Source organism: Coloeus monedula, assembly GCF_965178545.1.
Source record: "Coloeus monedula genome assembly, chromosome: Z".
Taxonomy (NCBI): domain Eukaryota; kingdom Metazoa; phylum Chordata; class Aves; order Passeriformes; family Corvidae; genus Coloeus; species Coloeus monedula.
In genome coordinates this window covers 29,208,480-29,229,213 of record NC_138822.1, presented here as the reverse complement: position 1 = coordinate 29,229,213, position 20,734 = coordinate 29,208,480, and the positions used below count along the sequence as shown (strand labels likewise).

General features: G+C 40.8%; 1 protein-coding gene across 1 annotated transcript; it reads left to right on the top strand.

The window, feature by feature from the left end:
- The first annotated feature begins 651 nt into the window (after positions 1–651).
- REEP5 (receptor accessory protein 5) lies at positions 652–19,686 on the top strand. Its single transcript, XM_082302251.1, has 5 exons — positions 652–902; positions 1,009–1,102; positions 11,237–11,375; positions 15,483–15,651; positions 17,123–19,686. The coding sequence occupies exons 1-5, from the start codon at positions 785–787 to the stop codon at positions 17,170–17,172; spliced, it is 570 nt and encodes a 189-aa protein (XP_082158377.1). The 5' UTR covers positions 652–784; the 3' UTR covers positions 17,173–19,686.
- Positions 19,687–20,734: the final 1,048 nt, after the last annotated feature.

Here is a 20,734-nt window from a genome sequence, read left to right as displayed (position 1 = left end):
CGCAGAGAAAATTGCTGTGAAGGGTCAGCCCAGCCGAGGAAGTTTCCAGGACTACAACACAGCCAACAAATTATATTTAGTTGGCAAGAACATTGCGCACACCATAAATTCCAGGTTACAGTTACTGCAAGGCGGTGATGCCCTCGGCGTGGTCACACACGCCTTTTGGGTACCCGTGCAGTAGATTGTCATAACCTTTCTTCTACATCACGTCAGTGGCTACCATCTGTTTCTGACTTTTGCTCACCGTGTCTGAAATCGTTGGTATCACGCACTGATTTTGGGGGTGGGGGAAATTCTAGCAGCTGTGGGGAATTAGAGCCGGCTACGATCGTGGCCTCTTTCTCCTTGCCATCTTTGACACAGGGGACTCGCTATTTGATTACCTGAACAAGGCGCACCATCCTTGCAGGGATCTATGTCCCTAGCTCCCCGCCTAAGATTAAAAATCTGTCCCTGCCGGCGGGGCACGGAGAGCGGGAGGCCGCGGGGGGACATCGGCTGCGCGCACCGCGCCCGGTGCCGCACCCCGCCCTGTGCCCGGAGCCCACCAAAACCACCGGGGACCGGGTCTGCGCCGGCGGGGCGCGCCCCCAGACCTCCATTTCGCGCAGGGGCGGGCTCGGAGCGGGCCCGCAGCCGGCGGAAGATGGTTCCCCGCCGCTCGCCACCGCCCCCGGGCGCGGCGCCACGGGGACGGGCGCTGGGTGCCGGGGCGGCGCCTGCGCTCGGCCGCGGGGAGCGCGGGGTTGCGGCGCGGCGCGGAGCGAGCGGCACCAGCACCATGACCGCGGCGATGCGACAGCGGTTCGACCGCTTCCTACACGAGAAGAACTGCATGACCGCCGTGCTCGAGCGGATCGAGAGCAAGACCGGCGTCAGCCGCACCTACATCGCCACTGGTGAGTCCCGGCTGCCGCTGCGCCGGCTCCCCCCGGGGGCCGCGCCCTGCCCGCGCCTCCTCGTCCCGCTCTCTCGGGCGCTGACGGCTCTCTCCTCTCTCCTCAGGCATCCTCGGGGTCGTGGCCGTGTACCTGGTGGTGGGATACGGCGCGTCCTTGCTCTGCAACATCATCGGCTTCGCCTACCCCGCCTACGTCTCGTGAGTGTCGCGCCTCTTGCTCCTCTCCATCAATGGTTCCGGGTGCCACTCGCCGACGTTGTTGCAAAATCATATTTCTTGCGCCGGTGCCGAGCCTGTCAGGGGTGGCATTCCGGGACCGTGCTCCCAAGCGTTGTTTTTGCCGCGCACCCCTTTCCTTTAGCAGGTACAGGTGCCAGGTGCCAAGTGAAGAACGAGGCTTCTCCCATCTGGCGAGTGCTACGTCAGGAGTTACAGATGGGAGACGCTGGGTGGTTACCACACTTGATAGCCGGTTCCTGTAGCGGGTTGTGCTTTGGGTTTGGGTTCCAGCTTTGTCATCTCCAGCGGGAAGCTGGATCTTACTGGCTGCTGGTAACGGGAGGGAGGATCGCTGCTTTGGGGGTGTTTGTTAAAGCTCGCGCTGATGGCTTGAGCGGGGGGTAGGAAGGTGCTGGTGCATCGTCAGCGTGTGCCTGCTACAGAGTACTGGGTACTGTAATGGGCTGGAGACAGAGGTGCATTAAGGAGTGCTGTTTACTCCAAACCCGCCTCGCTGATGAGGGCAGGAAAGGAAAACACCGTAACTCCTCCCGAGTGTGAAAGACTTTTAAATACTTCCTTTTTCAAAGGAAGGTCTCCTTAGATATTCTTAAAAACAGAGCAACTGTTAACGTTTCATGTGCCTTTAGACCAAAATGCCTTTCCTGTTAGGCAGGACCACAGTCGAGTATGTTCCAAAAGACTGCAGAAACATACTAAGCAAAAGCTTCTGTGTAACCTAATACATTAATAAAATGGAAGTCCTTCCCAACAGGACTGCTATATTGTTGAACCACAGTGCTTGCCTTTTATATAACTCTATTTAAATACAGTCAGAAGCTTAAAAAAATATGTTCTCTGTAATTCGCTCCTGGGCAATACAAAGTAGTTTGGTTTTTTGTTTTTTTTTTTTTTTTAGAGATGTGAGAGATTGACTCAGTTTTAGACTCTTGAAACATCCTATGGTTATGATGCTTAAGACCAAGCAGCATTTTTTCTAAATGCTGTTCCTGGTGTTTGCTAATTTCAGAGATTATAAAACAGGACCTCTGAAGAAGCTTAGGTTTTGTTTCCTAAATGATAATCTTTAGTGAAAAGCTTAGCTTAAAAGTATTCTTTCATTAAAATCTGAAAAGGGAAATATCATCCAACAAACCTTTAAAACATTGAAATGGTTGTGTAGGAATTATGTGTATGTAATATTTTGTGTCTGACTTTGGTCACTTTTAAAGTAATGTAATTACTTTCTACAATCCTGTTTAAATTTTTAAATTTGTTTTTAAACTGATTTGGGATTATATTTTAAACCTTCCATTATGCAATGATGGTGAATAAATTGATAATACAAACTCTTAGAACTGCAGTAGTAAGGTAGTAGCAAATCAAATATGAATAATAAGGTTTCATTACTAATTTTTTTCTTTCAAATCTGGATTTTTTTAAAAATCTTTTGGTAGAGTGTCTACCCTTTTTCATGTCGAAATGGGGTTTAAAATGTGTCTTAATATGAAAAGTTGCCTCCCAGATGTTAGTACTGTGGTGTGTTTCAGGTTTTTTACTTTTTTTTTTTTTAAATAATGGGAGCATTGTCCGTACCTACAAGTTTTACTTAAACAAGAAAGCATGCTGAGCAATATGCACAATGCCAGTTCTGTTTTTCTTCCAGTTCATGATCAGGTAATGCTTTTCCTTTAGCTGCCTTTTTAATGCTGGATGACATTTATAGTAGAAAAGTATAATCTTAGGTGAAAATCTAATTTAAAACGCGTGCGGTGTGCTGCATGCCGGTGTCTTTCAGTGACAGCCTGCTGACAGCATAGGTGGGCTCGATCCCCTCCCAAGTCCAGATCTGGTATGTAGAGTTTTTCCACATTTTGCTCTGCCTGCTTTTGTTTTTGCTGCTCTGGATCATGTACTGTAGTCAGGGTGCTGAGTACCATCCCCCACACTTATAAAGCATAGAGACCCAAAGCATAAAGAACACTAGCCAGAGTGGTTTGTTTATTCCTTTCTGCTATTTGGTCTGTCCCCCTTGGAAAGGCAGATGAAGAGCTTGCTGTATGAACTGACAGTAGTGAATTTGCTTCCTAGCATTGAACAGAAAACAGTTTTCAGCTGTTTTCATCAGCTGCACACACCCTCAAATGCCTTTTGCTCTAAAAGCTGTGTCTTCTGGAAGAGGTCAGGAGCTGTAAATGGAATGTATTGTGCAGGGTGTTAGTTTGATGTTTACACAGGTGTTTCAACAATGGACCCAGGCCTGAAATGTCTCAGAAAGGTACTGAAAGAGAAAAAGCAGATTACTTTTCCTGAGTTAACTTATTTCTTCTTTTGTAAAGTAGGTCAGTGTATCATTTCTCCATTGTCGGTAACTGAATTACTTAAGTGAAAAACAAGCAGTGGTTTGGGTTGAAAGGAACCTTGAAGGTCATGTAGTTCCAGCCACTCTCCCGTGGCAGGGGACAAAATAGTGGGTCAGGCTCCTCGTCAGCAGAAAAGGCACTCAGAGGGGTGAAGGAGTGGGACAGATGTCTGTGCGCTGCAAGGGACATCAACTCCTGTCCTTACAGTTGTCTAAAACGACAAAGAGGCTGTCTCATGTGTGACCCTCAGGCATGTTCCAAATCTGTTTTAGTGGGATTTCAGTTCTGGGTTACTTCAATCATGTTAATTACTGTTCATCTCTATGCTTTCCTAAAGAAAATATATTGGAGTCATAGCAAACCCAGAGACCCTCAGCTCAGATTTAAATCTGTTCACACATGAAACCAGAACAGTTCTGTGCAGATATCTGCCTGTCAGGCCTTGTATAATTCTGCAGTTTGTTTTCTTTGGTCTCTGTCATTCCCTGTATTCACTGTCAGTGTGTGCAGTGCAGCAGGTGTGATTTCAGTGGAGAAATGCTGGAGGCTGTAGCTGCTAGACCAAGCAGGTGGTGTGAAGTGGTGCAGCTGCACTGCTGCCTACTTTCTCATCACTGTGGTGCAAACCAGTGCCAGGGGAAGGGGTAGCTCCCTGGTTAATGCCTGATACAGCTTCAGGCAGGCACAGCTGTTTCCCTTCTCATTCTCCCTTGTTCACCTTCAGCTTTGCCTTAGGGAAATCTTTAGTGGTTTTATACATGGAGGAGTTTCTTCTTTGACAATACAGAATCTTCCCATAAATCCAAGTCTGTGACATGTCACAGCAAGGACCCACCTGAGTCTCTTAACATAGGCAAAATGAAGCAGTAGTTTTCTGGCTGTTTCCCAGTAAGTTGGACAATCTCTAGTCTTATTCCCTAGAATTCTGTAAAGTGCTATGTGATGAAAAAGAGTAAATAATTTTAAGTTGAAATGTAATGCTTGATTTACAGGCTTTCGTGGTTGCAGTAGACCAGCACTGAGAAGTTTGCCACAGATGACAGAAGCAACTTTTTAAACTTCTAGCGAGCTTTAACTGCACAAGGCAGTAATCAGGCTAGAGATGGAAAAAGTGAGTGTTGGCAAGTATGTTAATACCATTGCCAGCATTTTCACTGCTTCTCTAAACTTTCCAGAGCTAGAGTGTTCAAATGTAGCTCCACCCATAGTTAGTGGTGGTTAACTGCCTCAAAAAAATTAGAGTGCGAGCAGGAAGGGAGCCTTTGATGACTAAGAAATGCGTGCAAAGGATTGGAAATTTCTTAAGTGCTGTCATGCTTGGTTTAAAAATTGCAAAGATGAAAATGGCTTTGGGCAGTAAAATGTCTGAACTTGTTACTAGTGTCTGCAAGGAGGAAAAGCAATATAGTACAATAATGCCTCTCTCTACTTTGGCTAATTTTATGCTGTTGCTTCAGTTCAGCTGTTTTTGCTATGTAAAGGTTGGTCGTGACACTTTACTAGCAGGAAACAATCTGGATTGATTGTAGAGAAGTATAAACACTCAATTCAAGTTTTAATTTGAATATTGTCACGGTGTCTCGAATCTGTCTCGTATTTCCTTTTCCTCTTTCAGTGTACCTTTAAAACAGGAACACTGCTTTTCTTTGCTCACAGTTATTTAGAAAAGGTAAAATTGTTCCTGTATTTCTTGAGAACTAGGGCAGCAAATTTCCTTTCTCCTAAGACATTTTAAGGCAAATGCTTACTTTTTTCCTTCATGAAAGATGATGCATGATGTGCTAAGGTTCAGAAGTAATGCTCTGCTGCTGCTTTATGAATACGATTTGAGAGAGCTGATATATCTAACCAGATTCACAATGCCCAGTATAATCATAAGTAGAAAATTTTCAAATCTGTCTACGTGTGTGCTGTTTTCTCTCATTCTTGATAATCTTTTCATGGGGATTCAGACACTAAAAAGGGTATTTTGTTGTTTGTTTTTTTTAATATGTCCTGCCAAATTAGTTCCTCCAAGCATACTAACGTTTTGCTTTCTAGGTTTTAGTGTGCCATGTTTAAAAGCCATCTTAGCAGTTGCTTGGATAAATTATGTGCTTTTCTTTCTAGAGAAAGCAAGTGTTTGGGTGCAGGGAGTCTAATACTATGATAGCAGTAAGAAACTTCTAATTTTACTTCTGCATTTTACATTTAGGTTAAAAATATAAAGATGTTTGTTATACAAATGTGTCTAGTCTGAAGTGAGGCACTAAGGCATCTTAATCTCAGCAGAAGCACCAACATATGTGTGGGACTGTGTTTTGGGGAAGCTGGTTTTGACCTGAGTCAGAACTGGGGAACTGACTTATTGGTTAGCCTTACAAATACTTGTTCCAGGAGAGAAGGGGCCAAGAATGAGCAGAGAGCAGTGAAATGAGAGGATTCCTGGGTTTTTTTCCATTTTGTTTCAGGATTTCAGCTTTGTGGTGAGTTAACATGTAGACTGTAGGACTCCATGGGTGGGCAAAATCGCATGTGCTCCTTTTGCTGCCATTTTGCTCCACTCCCTTTTAAAAAACTCTTAGAACCCTTTGTACTACTGCCAAGTAGCTTTTTGGTGTGTTCTAATAATATCTGTCTGTGCATGGACAGATGACAGTGAAACCCTCCCTTGCTATCCTTCATGAGTTTTTCTGCTAGATACACAAAATTTTGAGAGAAGGGTACTGGTAGACTTAAATCATAGCAGTTGTGTAAGTGCAGTTGGCAGGAAAATCTTTTCTATATCTGCAATTGCATGATTCTGCTGTTGCAGTCAGTGACGAGGAAGAAAGATGGAAAGCAGAAGGCTTTTAGCTGATGGATGGAAATGTAGAAGCCAAAATGATAAAGCAAATCCAAGTGCACAGGTACTTGTTTCACTGAAATGACGTGAGATGTCAGGGAGGCAGCCTGCCAGGGTGAGTCTGACATGAGGATGACAGGGAGGTACCAAGCTAAAGAAGTCTCTGGTGCAGTGGAGCGTTGATTCTATGTGGGTATCTGGATACATAGCTAGAAGTGAATTATTTTACTGTAAAGTAAAGAGTAGGGGCAGACCAGTAGGCATAAGCTCTATAGAAGTATAGGTAATTTCATGGATTTTTAAGTTAAATGACAAAAAACCCCCCAAATTTACATTTGGGTTAAGGTGTGACAAATATGCCTGCCTACTCACTTTGTGTAGCACTGACCAGAAAAGTGAAGGAAGGATGCATGAAATGGTCCAGTCCTTCCCAGCTACAACAGGAGCACTGGATTTAAGGGTTCATCTTCTGCCTTAAACTTGTAACTTTATTTATGCAAGAATCCTCAGGTACACCTGAGGGATTGCAGGGATAGGGGTGATCACTTCACATGACACCACAGCAATAAAATTTGGCGTTTCCTTATTTTTGCTTCCCACATCTGGACTCAGCTCAATAAAACCCCCACCCCAAGCTTGTAACTTAGCTAGTGAGTAATGTATGTGTGAATTTACTGTAACAAATGATTTGTTATGCCAGAGCTAATTGAGAAGCAACAGTCTCTTCTTGGAAAAGAGCTGATTTTTTTTTTTTTTAATGAGTCAGTAGCTCTAAGTGAAGAACTCCACTTGGCAACTTACTAAAATTAGACCAGTATCTGTTACTATCAGTAACAGGATAAGTAACCACACTTGATCTAGGGTTCAATTTGATTTTAGGATGAACAGGGTCAAAGCTGAGCCAGTGCTCTGATACTGTAGCTACACAGCTGATGGGAGCCCTGGGCTGCTACAGAATGTGACAGCCTCCACTCTTCCCCCTTGGCACCACCAGCTAGCAGGGCTACTGGGGAACAGATCTGGCTGAAAACGAAGTTTTTCTTGGCTCCCCATCCATCACAGTGCTGGCCCACAGTGGGTCATTTTCACTCTTGGACAGGCAGCTGTTTCTGAAATAACTGAGCTGTAATATTTACTATCCAGACTACTGTAGCTGCTCCTAGTGACTGCTTTTACCTTCAAGGTGCAGAACTACTGTAAGTAGTTGTTTGAGGCTCTCTTTGAAGTCCTCTACAGTTAGTATTTAAGCACTATAAAAAATCCTTTGGGATATGTAATTACTACACTTAACTAACATGGAATTTAGTCAAATCATGGAATTTTGTCAAATTAGACAAAACAGTATCATTTTTTAAAATCTGAAGCTATAGTCTTTGGATGGTCCTTCATGTGTTAGAAAATCTTAATATTATGTGTTAATGAGACTGACTTATTTGCTCTTGCAACACAGAAATAAGTTATAAGAAGGCAATCCTGAAGTAGGACGTAGTGTCAGTGTCTCTTGGTCTGCAACTTTTCACTTACTGATGGAGATTGCGTTTTGAATTTCAGCCTGCTTGATTGGTGACTTAACATGGAGAAGAACGAGGTGTTCTTGGCTTGAAGTAGCTTCGATGTCTCTCCTGAGTTTAATTAGGGCATTACACCAGGATAATACCTGTAGAATAACTTGGAAGACTTAAGTTTAATTAGAGTGTGATTCTCATGTTGAAAAGAGTGTAGTTATAAATGGATAAAAAACCCCTCTGTGTTCAGGTATTCTATATAACTTACTGTGCTTGTTTTTCGACAAGTACTATTTTCTGTGACTTACTGTTGAAACAGTGTGTGAGTAGCAAGGGATGGAGGCAGCTTCCACCCTTTTATTTAACAGGGACATTTTATACTGGATTTCCCTGTCTCATCCGAGGGACGTACTCCCCATTCCAAAGCAGAATATTTATAAAATACTTGCCTTTCCTTGACTTCAGTTAAAGCTTTCATTCACTGATGGCCCTGCTGTATCCTGCTTTTCCCCCTCCCTCTCTCCGCAGCTGGGACTGGAGTTAGGGGCAGCAGGAGCAGTTTGAGCTGACATGGCTGTTGCCTGCTGGGTGTGGTAGGGGGCTGCCCCTGAACTTGCCCACTTAGATCAGACCACTGCAGAAGGAGGGGAGATGTGCTGTTCCCTACAGTGTGTAAGAGAGCAACCACGTGTGGATTTAATGCTGCGTACATCAGCTAGCTAAATCAGACAGGGCTTTGACTACTTGTAGTGCTGCTACTTGTGACTCTGACAATAAAAGTGTGTTGTTCATGTATCCCCCAAGGAACTAGAGCAGCAGATGGTGAACGTTCAAAGGGAGCACACCCATGGCACTGTATTTAGGAGCTCTCAAAGGCCATTTGTTTCTAGAGGAGAGAAGATAATAGAGCATGGCCCATTAACACAGTGATATGCCATCTGCCCTTTGCCACAACATTGGAGATACTAAGCTTTTTTTTCTTAATGAAAGTTGATTTTTGTAATTGCTGAGATGACTTTATAATGTTTATAAAAAATGAAACAATGTTCCCTTAAATACATGTATGACTTCAGATTGGTGACTGGAAAACAGCAAGACTGCTGGCAGTTTCACTGCAAAGTTTTCTAACAAATACCAAGCTAGGATGCTTACTGCAGTAAAATAAGCCTTCCCCTCTGTGCCTGTAATTGAGAAATTGTCAGCAGAACTAAAGAAATTCACATGGTGAGCCTCTACAGCAAGTTTTCCTTAGAAGTGAGAACCTTTGCAATTGGTTCCTTTCTCTGCTCCATTTATCCACCACTCTAACATCCCTGCTAGTAAGGTGTACTTTTTTCTTTCCCTGCACGAGTGCAGTTTCACACATTGAAAATAGCTCTATAGCCCTCTTCCTTGACTCCTGTGGCGTTCAGGGGCTGTTTTTGTACAGCCCCCTCACCTGGTCTCACTAGAATTCTTCAGAGGTGTGGGTATAGGAAGGATGTGGTTTACAGTGGGAGCAGGAGCAGCTGGAGTTGCACTGCCTTTGAACAGACTGCTTGGACTAGGGCTGCCTGTGTTGTTAGGAGCAGCAAGAATTAGACCTGCTGTTGCCAGCCTATGGAAAACCTGTTCTTCCAGTTGTGCTGGTGCATGTGCCTTGGTAAGATCCCCCTATTGATGGGGTATGGCACAGGCTGCTGCTTTTCCCACTGCAGGACATTGCTGGCCCTCCTCAAACTCCAGTAGAAATAATGCATGAATTAAGTATCAGATCCTTGTATTGCATATCAAAGTAATTCAATCCAGCAGCTGTGCCAGCTCCCTCTGCATGTGGTGGGTTTGCCAATGCTTTTGCTAAAACATATGGCATGTCACAGGAATTATTTCCCCCAACTCCCCCTGCTCCCCTGTGACTTACAGAACTAGGAAGTGACGGAATCCACAGCATTTCTCAATCCACAGTCCAGGAAATGGACTTGCAGCCAACTCTCTTATTTCTGTATTGTAAACCTCCCTAACTCTGCCTTTTCTGTGGAACTAACAGAAAACGTGGCACCTCTAATACATCTCACACATGCTGCTTCAGAAACAATATAGCTGATATTAAAGGAGTAAGTGATAGAAGAATTTAAACTAAATTCATTAAACTGAGTCTTACAGATTTTGATCCTGCAGCGTGAGTGGACAAAAGCTTTCTAACGTTCTTAAGCTGGAAATTATCAGGCTTAGATTTGCTAGCATTTTCTTTTTAAACTTCTTACAGTGTTAAACTGGAATTTAATGGCTCCAGAAACTCCACTCCACTACTTTTACTGAAAGACCGCATGGAGCATCTTTTAATTTCTTATTTTTAGAACTGTATAAACTTGAACTGCATTCGCATAGCAGATGGAGAACAAAAGCCCATTAAAAGCCCATTAATCAATATGCAAAAAGCCCAATACTTTAGTAGAGGTTGTTTCACCTTGTTCTTAATAGTTTAGTCTACATTAGACTTTGCAAGTCCTGTAGGAATTAATTTATAGAGTAATACAGTGGGTGATGCAGATATGTGTTCTTCAGCATATGGATCTGGATACCCTCTGCTTATGTAGACCAAGGGCTTCTTAGGACTTAGAGCAAATCTTATAGATAAATTTACCTTTTCAAAGAGGAATCTAGTGCATGTATATATGAGTACAGTTAAAATGCTATTTATTGGACATAACTATGTAAAAAACCTGGGGAATAGTACAGTCAGTCTTTTACCCCTGGTGGTGCTAGGAACCCCAAGCTGTGCAGCGCTGAATGAATTTCTGATCCACACGTAGCACACTGTGCAGGCCTTGTCTGGAGGCAAGGTTACCCCATTTTGATAACTTAAGGTATTGTAGGATTTTTCATCCAAGACAACAACTCTGTTCATCATTCCTTTCTGATGGCCAGAGGAGGATGGTCACTGTTGGTTGTAGGCAAGGCCAGGCAAGTGCTGTGATCACTGGTATCCTGTGCCTCACAAGACTGGGCTCACTCAGATTATCTGTTTTGTGGATCAGTAATGCTCTGATGTACAGTAGCCTTCTTGTCAGGATTACCACAATGCCTCCAGAACTGGAACTGTGGCCAAAGATTATCCCCTCCCTTTCTTGTCCCTCAAAATGTTTCGTGAACAAGGTCAGAATGCTCACTGGTTTTGTTTGGGTTTTTTTTTTTCCTCCTTGTAATCACAGAGCTAGAAATAGCTTGAGTATCTTTTAGATTTGAAGTGTGATATGTAGGGAAAAACTTTGCTGTTCAAAGATCTTGACACACTGTCTGTATGATAAATATTAATTAGTTTTTTTGGAGCAAATCAATTATGAAGATTCACATATAACAACAAATCTGAGTCATAAAAACTTCATCATTACAGATGAGACTGATGCTGCTATTCTGCTCACTTGATTTGTTTTCCTTGCAGAATCAAGGCCATTGAAAGTCCCAACAAAGATGATGACACACAGTGGCTGACTTACTGGGTTGTGTATGGCATTTTCAGCATAGCTGAATTCTTCTCTGACATCTTTCTGTCCTGGTTCCCTTTCTACTACATGTTAAAGGTATGTTAGTTCATGTGACTCCTCTCCTAAAATGAGACCTTTGATATAACTGGTCTAATGTCTCCAAGAATGGGTAGATGGCAACATTCCCTGGAATCATTCCAGGGTCACACCTGTTTTTTAGATGCAGGTTATGTGTAATTTAGTACTGTGGAAGTGATCTGTTTACAGCTGATGTTTTGTGAAGCAAGAGGGGAAGTTGGGATAGGTGGAAGGGAAAGGTCTGCTGTGTTTTAGGAAAAAAAAGACAGTGTAACTGTCCCATAAAAAAAACCCCAAGGAGTTCTTTCTCTTGGTGTTCAGGTAAATTTGGACAAATGACAGACATGGTAAACCCCACAGAGTGGCTCTATTTTTGCTTTAGTGCAAAAAGTGCATTAGTAAAAGTGGAGAGTAAAATCACAAAGGCTGTTGAAGGAGGTAGTAACATCTGTGCTATTGGAGCAAAGAAGGAAATTGGAACACGAGAATAGTTTGAGTCCTACAGCTTTAATATTTAATTAAGCTCAGTTTCCTGAAAGGGGTTGGTGGGTATCAGAGGAGATGGTTGCTTATGTGCAGTTGTTAGTGTGATTTGAGTACCAGCAATGATTTGGTTGATAAGCAGAAATTGACTGTGACAGTCAGTTTACACCTCTGCATTTTTCCTTTTCAGTCTTTAACAGGCTTCAACTGTGACTATCGTTTGGATACCTTGTAGTTCAGTAGAATTATGACTTCTACCCATAATCTGCAGTGGCATATACTCACAATTCTGAACTCATATAGTGTATTTTCAGAGCTTCTTTTCTAAATTCTTGGTGGAAAAAGATGTGGCAATGGTTTCTTCATGCCACCACAGCTATCCTTCTGAAGAGCACACGATTGAAATTCAGGTTGACTTTGCAAATAAAGACCACAAATGGCTCTGATACTCTGGTATCAGGAGTGCCACAGTTACATGTGGTGTTGGAATCAAGGGAAAGGCACTTTTCTCAGTTCTGCAAAAGCAAACACAAGGAGTTATGTCAATACACAGCTTTCTACAAATGGCTGCAGAAGGCACACGGAAGTCAAGTGTTTGCCCTCAGTAGTGGTTGGTAGGAGAGGTTTACTTTTTTTGTACAAAGGCAGACAGGTGTTGGCTGAGAATCAGAATGCGTTGCTGAATGGATGGAAGTTATTCCATAGGGGGAGAAGGAGGAATTAGGCAGCTGCCACACTTCATTCCATCCATGAACTAAAACCTCTTGTAGGGTAGTTATGGTGTCTCCATATCTCTCTTAGGAAGTGGAAGCACAGATACATCATCCATGAAAATTTCGAGCTTGCTTTCATTTTCAAAACGTGCTAAATTTGCATATTCACATCTGTTCGATACAGCTTGCAGCTTCCACTCCAGACTGAGTTTTAGATGCTCAGTATTTTGAAACACCTTCAGTTGCATGGCTGAGACATTGGGCACAGCTGTCCCCAGAGTCCCCAAAGGCCAGAGTTTAGACTCTGTGACATTAAAGTTTTCAGCAGACTGGAAGATTTTACAGGTGGGAGAAAGGCATGTTGAAGAACTCCTTTAAATATGTTAAAATGTTTGTATATACTTTCTGTTCTCCAGATGGCATTTCTTGGATTTTGTGGACTTTTTTTTTTTGGTAATGCCCATTTCTTATTTATCTGTTTGGGTTTTTTTTATCTGTGAAGCACAGGATGTGCATGCAACTCATAATTTCATGTGCATATGATTTGTTTTTAAATACTTCTGTTCAAGATCTAAAAACTTCAGTGTCATCCAGGTACTGGAGAACAGTAGCCAGTAAAAGTAGCAGAGTTTATCATTCTATGAGTATTTTTGGTGGTCAGAATGAGAGAGGCTCCTTACCCACTAATGGCTCTGCCTTGGAATTCTGTAATGCTATTTCTGAACAAAATTGGTGCTGCCAGGGCAAAAACAGCTGCTAGGAGCAGGTCCAAGCGAGTCACACTGAGCTCAGATGAATTCCACTCCCTCCTCTGTCTGGTCTGGAGGGTTGCAAAGAATATATTCTGGGTTTGGGCTTTTTTTTTTTTTTTTTTCCAGTTGACTATTTAACCACTCTGAGTTTGCTGGTCCTTCTTACAACCCTCTTTATTTGCAATAGCCTATGCTGGTTCAGTTTCATGGGAGACAAGGGGAAAATAAACTAAGTTAGCAGCCTAACATTCTCAAGCTTTGAAAAGAATGAGAATCTCAGCTTTGGTACATGTCCAATAGAAAATGCATATGAACATCTGCTTCAGTACAATTCAAAAGTAATAGGTATTTGAGAACGAATCTGTAATTATATTTTTCTTGACTAGACTGGGACAAAGCTGTCAAATCAAAATTACTGATTTTTTTCTTAGGCAGGGAAAGGGAAATTTCAATTTCTTTTCATTTCAGAGGAAGTTGGACTCACATCTGAGGGATTTTCTAAAACAAAGGAGAACTACCTTTTTTGTGTATTGTGAGAAGTTGAATAACTGTCAGTAACTGATGAGATATTCTTGAACATGAAATACAGGCAGTGTACTTTTCAGCTTTTAATGAAAGATAACAACATAAGATAGCACCATGTATTCTTTCTGTTATATTAAGTTCCAAATAATTGAAGCTTTCGAAAATTGATATTTATATTGATAAAGGCACTTTTTGCCTTTATTTTCTCTGACCGTACTTAATAATTCATTAGCTGCTACTTACTGGTGCCAGATTGTATTGCCTGTTGAATTATTTGTTTTAATTCATTGGAATGTTCCTAGTGGGCCAATCTCTATGGTGTACTCTTTACTTTAAAAAACATTTCTTTGTCTTCTCGTCAAACACTCCTTTAAGTCATTCTGTTTTTACACCATGATCAAATAGTTTAAAGAAGAAAGCTTAATGCTTACCCAAAAGGATGGTAAATTGCACTGCAGAGAAGACAAAGCCAAAATTTTACAGATGTGGAGAGCAGAACCTACAGAACATCCAGTCTCAGTATACCTTATTGGAAAGAACAGAGGGGACATACTCCAAAATATTTTGAAGGCTTTCTTGAAGAAGACTGTGTGTTTTGTTCCCATTCTACCCAGAAATGTGTGGAAATCCTCAGACATGGAATACTGTCCAACATGAAGACAAAGCATGTTTTGACTGAGGCTGGGGTGGTTTTGTTTTGTGTTTCAGGAAAGGGTAGTCTGAGAAAAGCTGTTATGCCTTCATTTTCTGGAGAGGCTTTTGACATGGAATATAGTGTACAGAAAGAACTGTACAAATGCTGAGAAAATGTACTTCATTTTGTTGCAGTTTTCTCCTGTAAAATAATTTTATATTTATTTTCATAGCTCAAGTGAATTTATTTATGGCACTCCCTTGAATGTTTCATCTTGTTCTGCATAGCTGTCTCTGTGTGCTGTATGGCAGTGAAACTGAAGCCAAGTAAAAGTGCTTCAGTGGTAAAGACAGGGATTTGTAGTACATGTAATAACTGTCTTTCCAGTCCCCTCTTGTACGATGCAGAAACATGACCCCACACTGTGGTCTTTGATTTTTCGAGAGAACAGATGGTGCTCTAAAAGCCATACCTAAACTGTAATCCAGAAGCATTACCCTTGTTTGTGCACTGTGCGTGGCTTGGGTTTGTCTCTCCTCCTTGTCACTTTACTTCTGGGGTGCACACAACCCTGTTCTTTCCCCCACTGTGTTTCAGAGCAGGGAGGCAGAGAGGACAGGGATGTGTTTTGGCTGAATTGAAGTAATATAGAGACTTAGACTTTTAGTCAGGCCTGTGCCCTATGTTTCAGAAATATTGAGAGACAGATGTTTGCATAACCAGGTTTTATAGTTCTACCTTAAAGAGAAAAAAAACCAACATGTAATCTTGATCCACCTAACACCAGGTTATATTTACTGCTGCATCCCTCCTCCCTTATCCTTATACTATCCATGAAATTATTCCAGTATAAATATTCACTGTGTGTAGCTGTCCTGGTGTATGCTCTCATTGAACCCTGACCACATAGGGGATGACTCACTGTTCTAAATGTGCTCAGTTCTGTAGCACTTAGGAAAGGCACCTTGTCTCCTACTCAGGATTCCTTCTACTGAGGCTGATGTTCTTGTTCTCACAGTGTGGCTTCCTGCTGTGGTGCATGGCTCCAAGCCCTTCCAACGGAGCAGAGTTTCTCTACCACCGCATTATACGTCCTTTCTTCCTGAAGCACGAGGCCCAGCTGGACAGCGTTGTGCAGGACCTGAAAGACAAGGCTGCAGAGACTGCAGACACCATAACTAAAGAGGGTAAGCAAAAGGCTGTTCACTGGTCACATTAAGTAGAGGGAATTTCACTGGGGAGCTCTTATTATTGCACTTAGTATTCACCACTCAGAGGAAACAAAAATAAATTGTAAGAAGACAATGTGAATTATAATTGAGAAGTTAAATTTGGGAAATGGGGATTGCAGTGAGTCGTGCTTCCTAGAATTGCACTTAGGCTAGAGTGAGTGGAAGAAATTGTATCATTTGTGTGTCTTCCCACCATAAACACCACTAAAAACATTCTCTCTAGAGGCAGGTCCAGACGCTCCTTTCATAAATACGGTTACTGTTTCAGTGCATCCTCCTATCTCCCAAAATATTCCCTCAAATACTCCCTGCAAGTGTAGAGGGGTTCCCAGTTGTGCAATAAAGCAATTAACAGCAATAAACAGCAACATGGGAAGCACAGTTTTCCCATTTATATGTTTTTGTACTTTTCCTTCCTCTGGAGGTAAAAGGATTCCTCACTCTTAAAGGAACTACTTACATTTTATTTTTGTGCATTATCACAGACTGTAGATTGCTTAAGGTTTTTCTTTTATTTCCTTGCATTCTATAGTGAACCCTTGCACTCTAAAATATCTGATGATGACTTTATTAATAAGATAAGGAAGTGTATTAAGTAGCTAAAACAGAGGTTTATTTAAGTTTCGTTTGAAAGGAATTTTATTGGTATGCTATTTCAAAGCAGCTTAATTCTTCTTTCCACCAAACAATGCATGCAGTCTCATTTCATCTTACCAACTTCAGCAGTTCTCCTGTCTGCTTAAAAGATCTGCTTTTCTCAACTATTCTTGGAAATTTTGCTGCAAGACTCTTCCTGAGTCTTTATTGTTAGGCATGTATCTTAATTAATGTCCTTCCATGTTGCATACGGGATTTTTCTGTCCTCATTTCATCACTTACTCTTTCTTTTTCCTATTTTTATATATAAAGATTTCTACCAAAAAAAACCACAACCAAAAAACTAACAAAACAAACAACACCCCCCCCCTCCCAAAAAAAACCCACCCAAACAACAATAAAACCCCCAGGCATTATTTTTAAGAAACCATGCACACACATATACATGTACACAAATATTAGCATTACTACAAGCCTGTTTTATCATTATGGTATATTTCTTGCTGCAAACCTGTATGTCCTTAACACTGTGAGCAGCCCTGCTTTAACAATACCATAGTTATATATATGTCAGTCTTTAATGTTTATTGTACTGTTTCTTGCTTGCTTTTTAAAATCTTTACATGATCAATTTTACTGATGTATCTATGTCTATGTATATACAGAAGCTATGATTTTCTTCTGTGTTCTTTCTCTTGTGAGTAAAAGGAAAAATTTTTGTATGTTGCTCAAGAACACTGGACAACCCAGAGATAACCTCTGTTCCCAAGATCAGAGATAACCCTTTGACTGTTGGCCTATGACTGAACTTGATTTTATTTTCCTGCAGCCAAGAAAGCAACAGTGAACTTGCTGGGTGAAGAAAAGAAGAGCACTTAAACTGGATAAGTTTCCCTACCGCCTCCTTTGTGCAGTGTGAGGTTACTGGGGACTGTGGTATAGGTTCAATAATATTGCCTTGGAAACATTTTGATATATTAAAGGAATGTGCTGTAAGTTTACTTACTACTTTGCTGTGACTGATAGAGAGTATGCATTTTTATTTAAAAGCAATGCAGTGGGCAGCATCTGAAGCTTAATGAAAATATTTTATTCATCTACAGGCAGAAGTCTTTCAGTAATCTCTTTCTGCAGTAACATAAATAAAAAGTATATATCCCTCAGGCTCTGCACTTTAGTTGTCTCTTTGTCTATGAAATTACTCTTAATACTTTGATTGTGGTACATATGGTAGCACAAAGCTATTTTATAGGGAAAATTCCAAATGGATTTTGAATATACAGGGAATTATTGTGAGAGATGGCATAATGGATGTATTCCCCACCAGTAAAACTGTAAATTGTGAAATTATGTGTTCTAGGCACCTGAATATAGAGATTATTCACTGTTGCATGTTTTGTTGTAACACAGTATTTGGTTCAGTGTGTATATTCTTAAATGGATAGATACTAAATATAGGAAAGAATAACTTCCTTGGAGTAATCAAGCTTATATTGGTCTGAAGTAATTTGCTAGAAATGGATGCATTAAATCACACAAGATTAACACAGCATGACTAAAGTATAACTTCTTCCCTATTCTTGCTAAAACAAGGTGTTATCCAAAATTGTTAATAGAGTGCTTTTCAAGATCACACTCAAAAGCACAAGCCACCTCTTGCTAAGGAGTGGTACCATTACAAGCAGTTCTTCCTGAATTCCTTTTAAAGTATCAACTGCCTTGGATGTCAGTCCTCAGAACTACATCATTAAGGGGACAGACTACAGCTCTCATGAGGTTTTTTCTGCTCATAAAAATCTGCAGTCCCTTCTGACTATACTAAGAACAACTTTGTGTGAGCACTTAAACTTCCTGAGTGGAGATGCTCTTGTTGTTACTTGGTGTATTCCTGACCAATCAGTAAGAGTGCAACCAAAGTTGCTAAGAGAAAAAAGGAATTTTTTACAATCAGTGTAAAAGAATATGGGGTTTTTTTTAGATTTGCATCTGTATTCTTTGACACTGCAGTATTTTCAACAAAAATAATTACATGAATTAATTAAGCATGAATTACTGAAATCTTCCTGTTTTCGTCTCCATGCTGACATTTCTTTAAGCCTAGAGTAATGGTATGGCAGTTCTGAGCTCACAGAATGTGCAGAAAGGAAGCTTAAGCTTTTGATTGGATAAAAAATTATTTCCAGCCCACAATCTTGAATCCCAAAGACTTAATCTTAAAATAAAGTTTTGAGGACTTCAGGGTTTCTGCAACAAATTGTTGTATAAAGATTCATTGTAAATTTTCAGATGAAAGAACTGCAAAAGAGTGAAGCACACAGTGCAACTCAGTAGGTTACTTTTAACCTGGAGAGATACGTTTTATAAGAGGGAATGTAAAAGTGTCTTAAGAGAAAGCATTTCAAGCTTTAAGCTGGAAAACATAGCCCTTAGGGCTGGCAACTTGGATAGGGAAATACGAGACCTGCTGTATCTCGTGTTCTGTAGGACAGCATGCAGTTTGTCATTTGAAGAAAGAATACAACATTTCACAGCTACTCATTCCATGACAGCTTTTTGTTAGGAGAGGATATGTTGAAGAGGATAAAGTTTACAGCAAAGTTCTGGACTGTAAGCAAGTAAAAAGTTTGAAGTGAGTCACCATTTAATTGGTTTAATTTCTTGTCTTAACTTCTGTTGTAAACCCACTGGATTTCTTTGTAAGCCTTACTAAATCTTAGTCCTGTGTTTTAAACTCTATCAGCTGTATGTAAAGCACTCATGTGGCCACTGTAATTTAGTTTCACTTCTTGAGATTAGAAGTAATTAGATAAAAATAAATGAAGATTCTTAATAGACTATTTGATTTCAGTGCAAAGCACTACACAACTTACTTATCTAAAAGCTTATGGTAAATTTTAGACTTCACGAGCCTAATGATGTCTGTAGTAGAGACAGGATTTACTTTTCATTTCTTATGCTACTCAACAGTTTTTCCACTGTTATTAATGGGGATAAAACATTCTAGGTAGATGTTAGATAAGTGTTAAAACAGTCCCTTGCATCTCTCTCAGAACTTGAAAGGCTTTAAATCAACTTCTTGTCTTTACAACTTGATATTACCAGCACATACAATCAGTGCTCTTTTGTCAGATTTCTATTTGAATTAGAACTACAGTCTGTTGTTAACAGAAGTTTGCCTTGGTTTTTTACCTTGTTGCAAGTAGAAATGACTGAATTTCTGCAGCAAGTTATCCTTTCCTGCAAGTAACTCCACTGGGCTGGCCCCACAGATCAGTGCTTTTCTTTTTCTTCACAACATTTATGTGCAAATGTTGGTACACACATCTGCTCCATGTCTTTGCTGAAGTTGTAATGTGCTAAATAAAAATGGACACAAATAAAGAGATTCTTATGGGACTGGTATAATGCCTCAGTGTTTCTTAAGAACCTTATACCTCAACAGTGAAAACTTGGCTACTTTAGGAAGCTCTTTACAGGGTATTCACTTTTTTTGTCTCCCCAGATTTCATTACTGTGGAACCAGTAGAAACCTCTCAAAGTCCAAAGGAAGTGCCTCTGCTTCATGACAGTCTGAGGGTGCAGCCAGGAAGAGCATCAGGCTCTTAGAGAAGAGTTTGGAATGCAGATCTCTTCCCAACAGTCAGCACCATGAGCATCTTTCTAGGCTTCATAGCCTGGCTTACCTGAGGAATCATCAAGATTTAGTGTTCTCTAGAAACATTGAGAGGAAAAACTGCAGGGGTTTGGAAGTTTTTCCTCTCCCATGGGTTTCCTGGTGTTCTGTAAATGACCTCAACAAATAATGCTGAATAGTTATTGGCAGTGGTGTTACACTTACTTAAGACTTCTGTTGCCACTGTTTATAGGACATTTAATCTGTTTTATCTGGCTCCTTTCCAAACTCAGCAAAAAGGAAAATAAGTTCAAGAAAACACAATCTCCCCCACAATGATAACATCACCACTAGAGTTAAAATAATGAAAACTCTTCAAACCAGAGCAAGACAATTAACAAAGCATAGAAGTTCTTGTAAGTAGTGAAAGGTGTAACTAGTATTTGTTAGGTCAAACCCTCACTACTTTTAATTTGACAAATAAAAGAAAGTTTCTTGAGTTTGTACTTCAGTATTGCCAACTCTTTCTACATAATCTGAGAATCAACTAAAATATGACTAATTCCTTAGTCACCTTCCACCCCCATTTCAAATTCCATAAACAATAGTTTCCTTATGCAAAGGAGGAAGAATGGAGTTTTAAAAAACAAAACCACAAATCCTTGTAGGTCATGAGAGACTCAGTGTTTTCTGTAAAGGGCACCTGACAAATATGATGAATATCAATCTTGTCTTCTAGAGAACTTCTATATCCAGCATGATGGAATGAAACAGTACTTGAGGAATGACAACCCAGGGCTACTAAGGAGGTCCTCAGTTGTACAACCA

Excerpts from the sequence above, each read along its gene's own strand:
- REEP5 (XM_082302251.1), top strand. The coding sequence starts at position 785 with ATGACCGCGGCGATGCGACAGCGGTTCGACCGCTTCCTACACGAGAAG. Across the intron at positions 903-1,008 it reads CCGCACCTACATCGCCACTG|GCATCCTCGGGGTCGTGGCC; the intron begins GTGAGTCCCGGC and ends CTCTCTCCTCAG. Across the intron at positions 15,652-17,122 it reads AGACACCATAACTAAAGAGG|CCAAGAAAGCAACAGTGAAC; the intron begins GTAAGCAAAAGG and ends ATTTTCCTGCAG.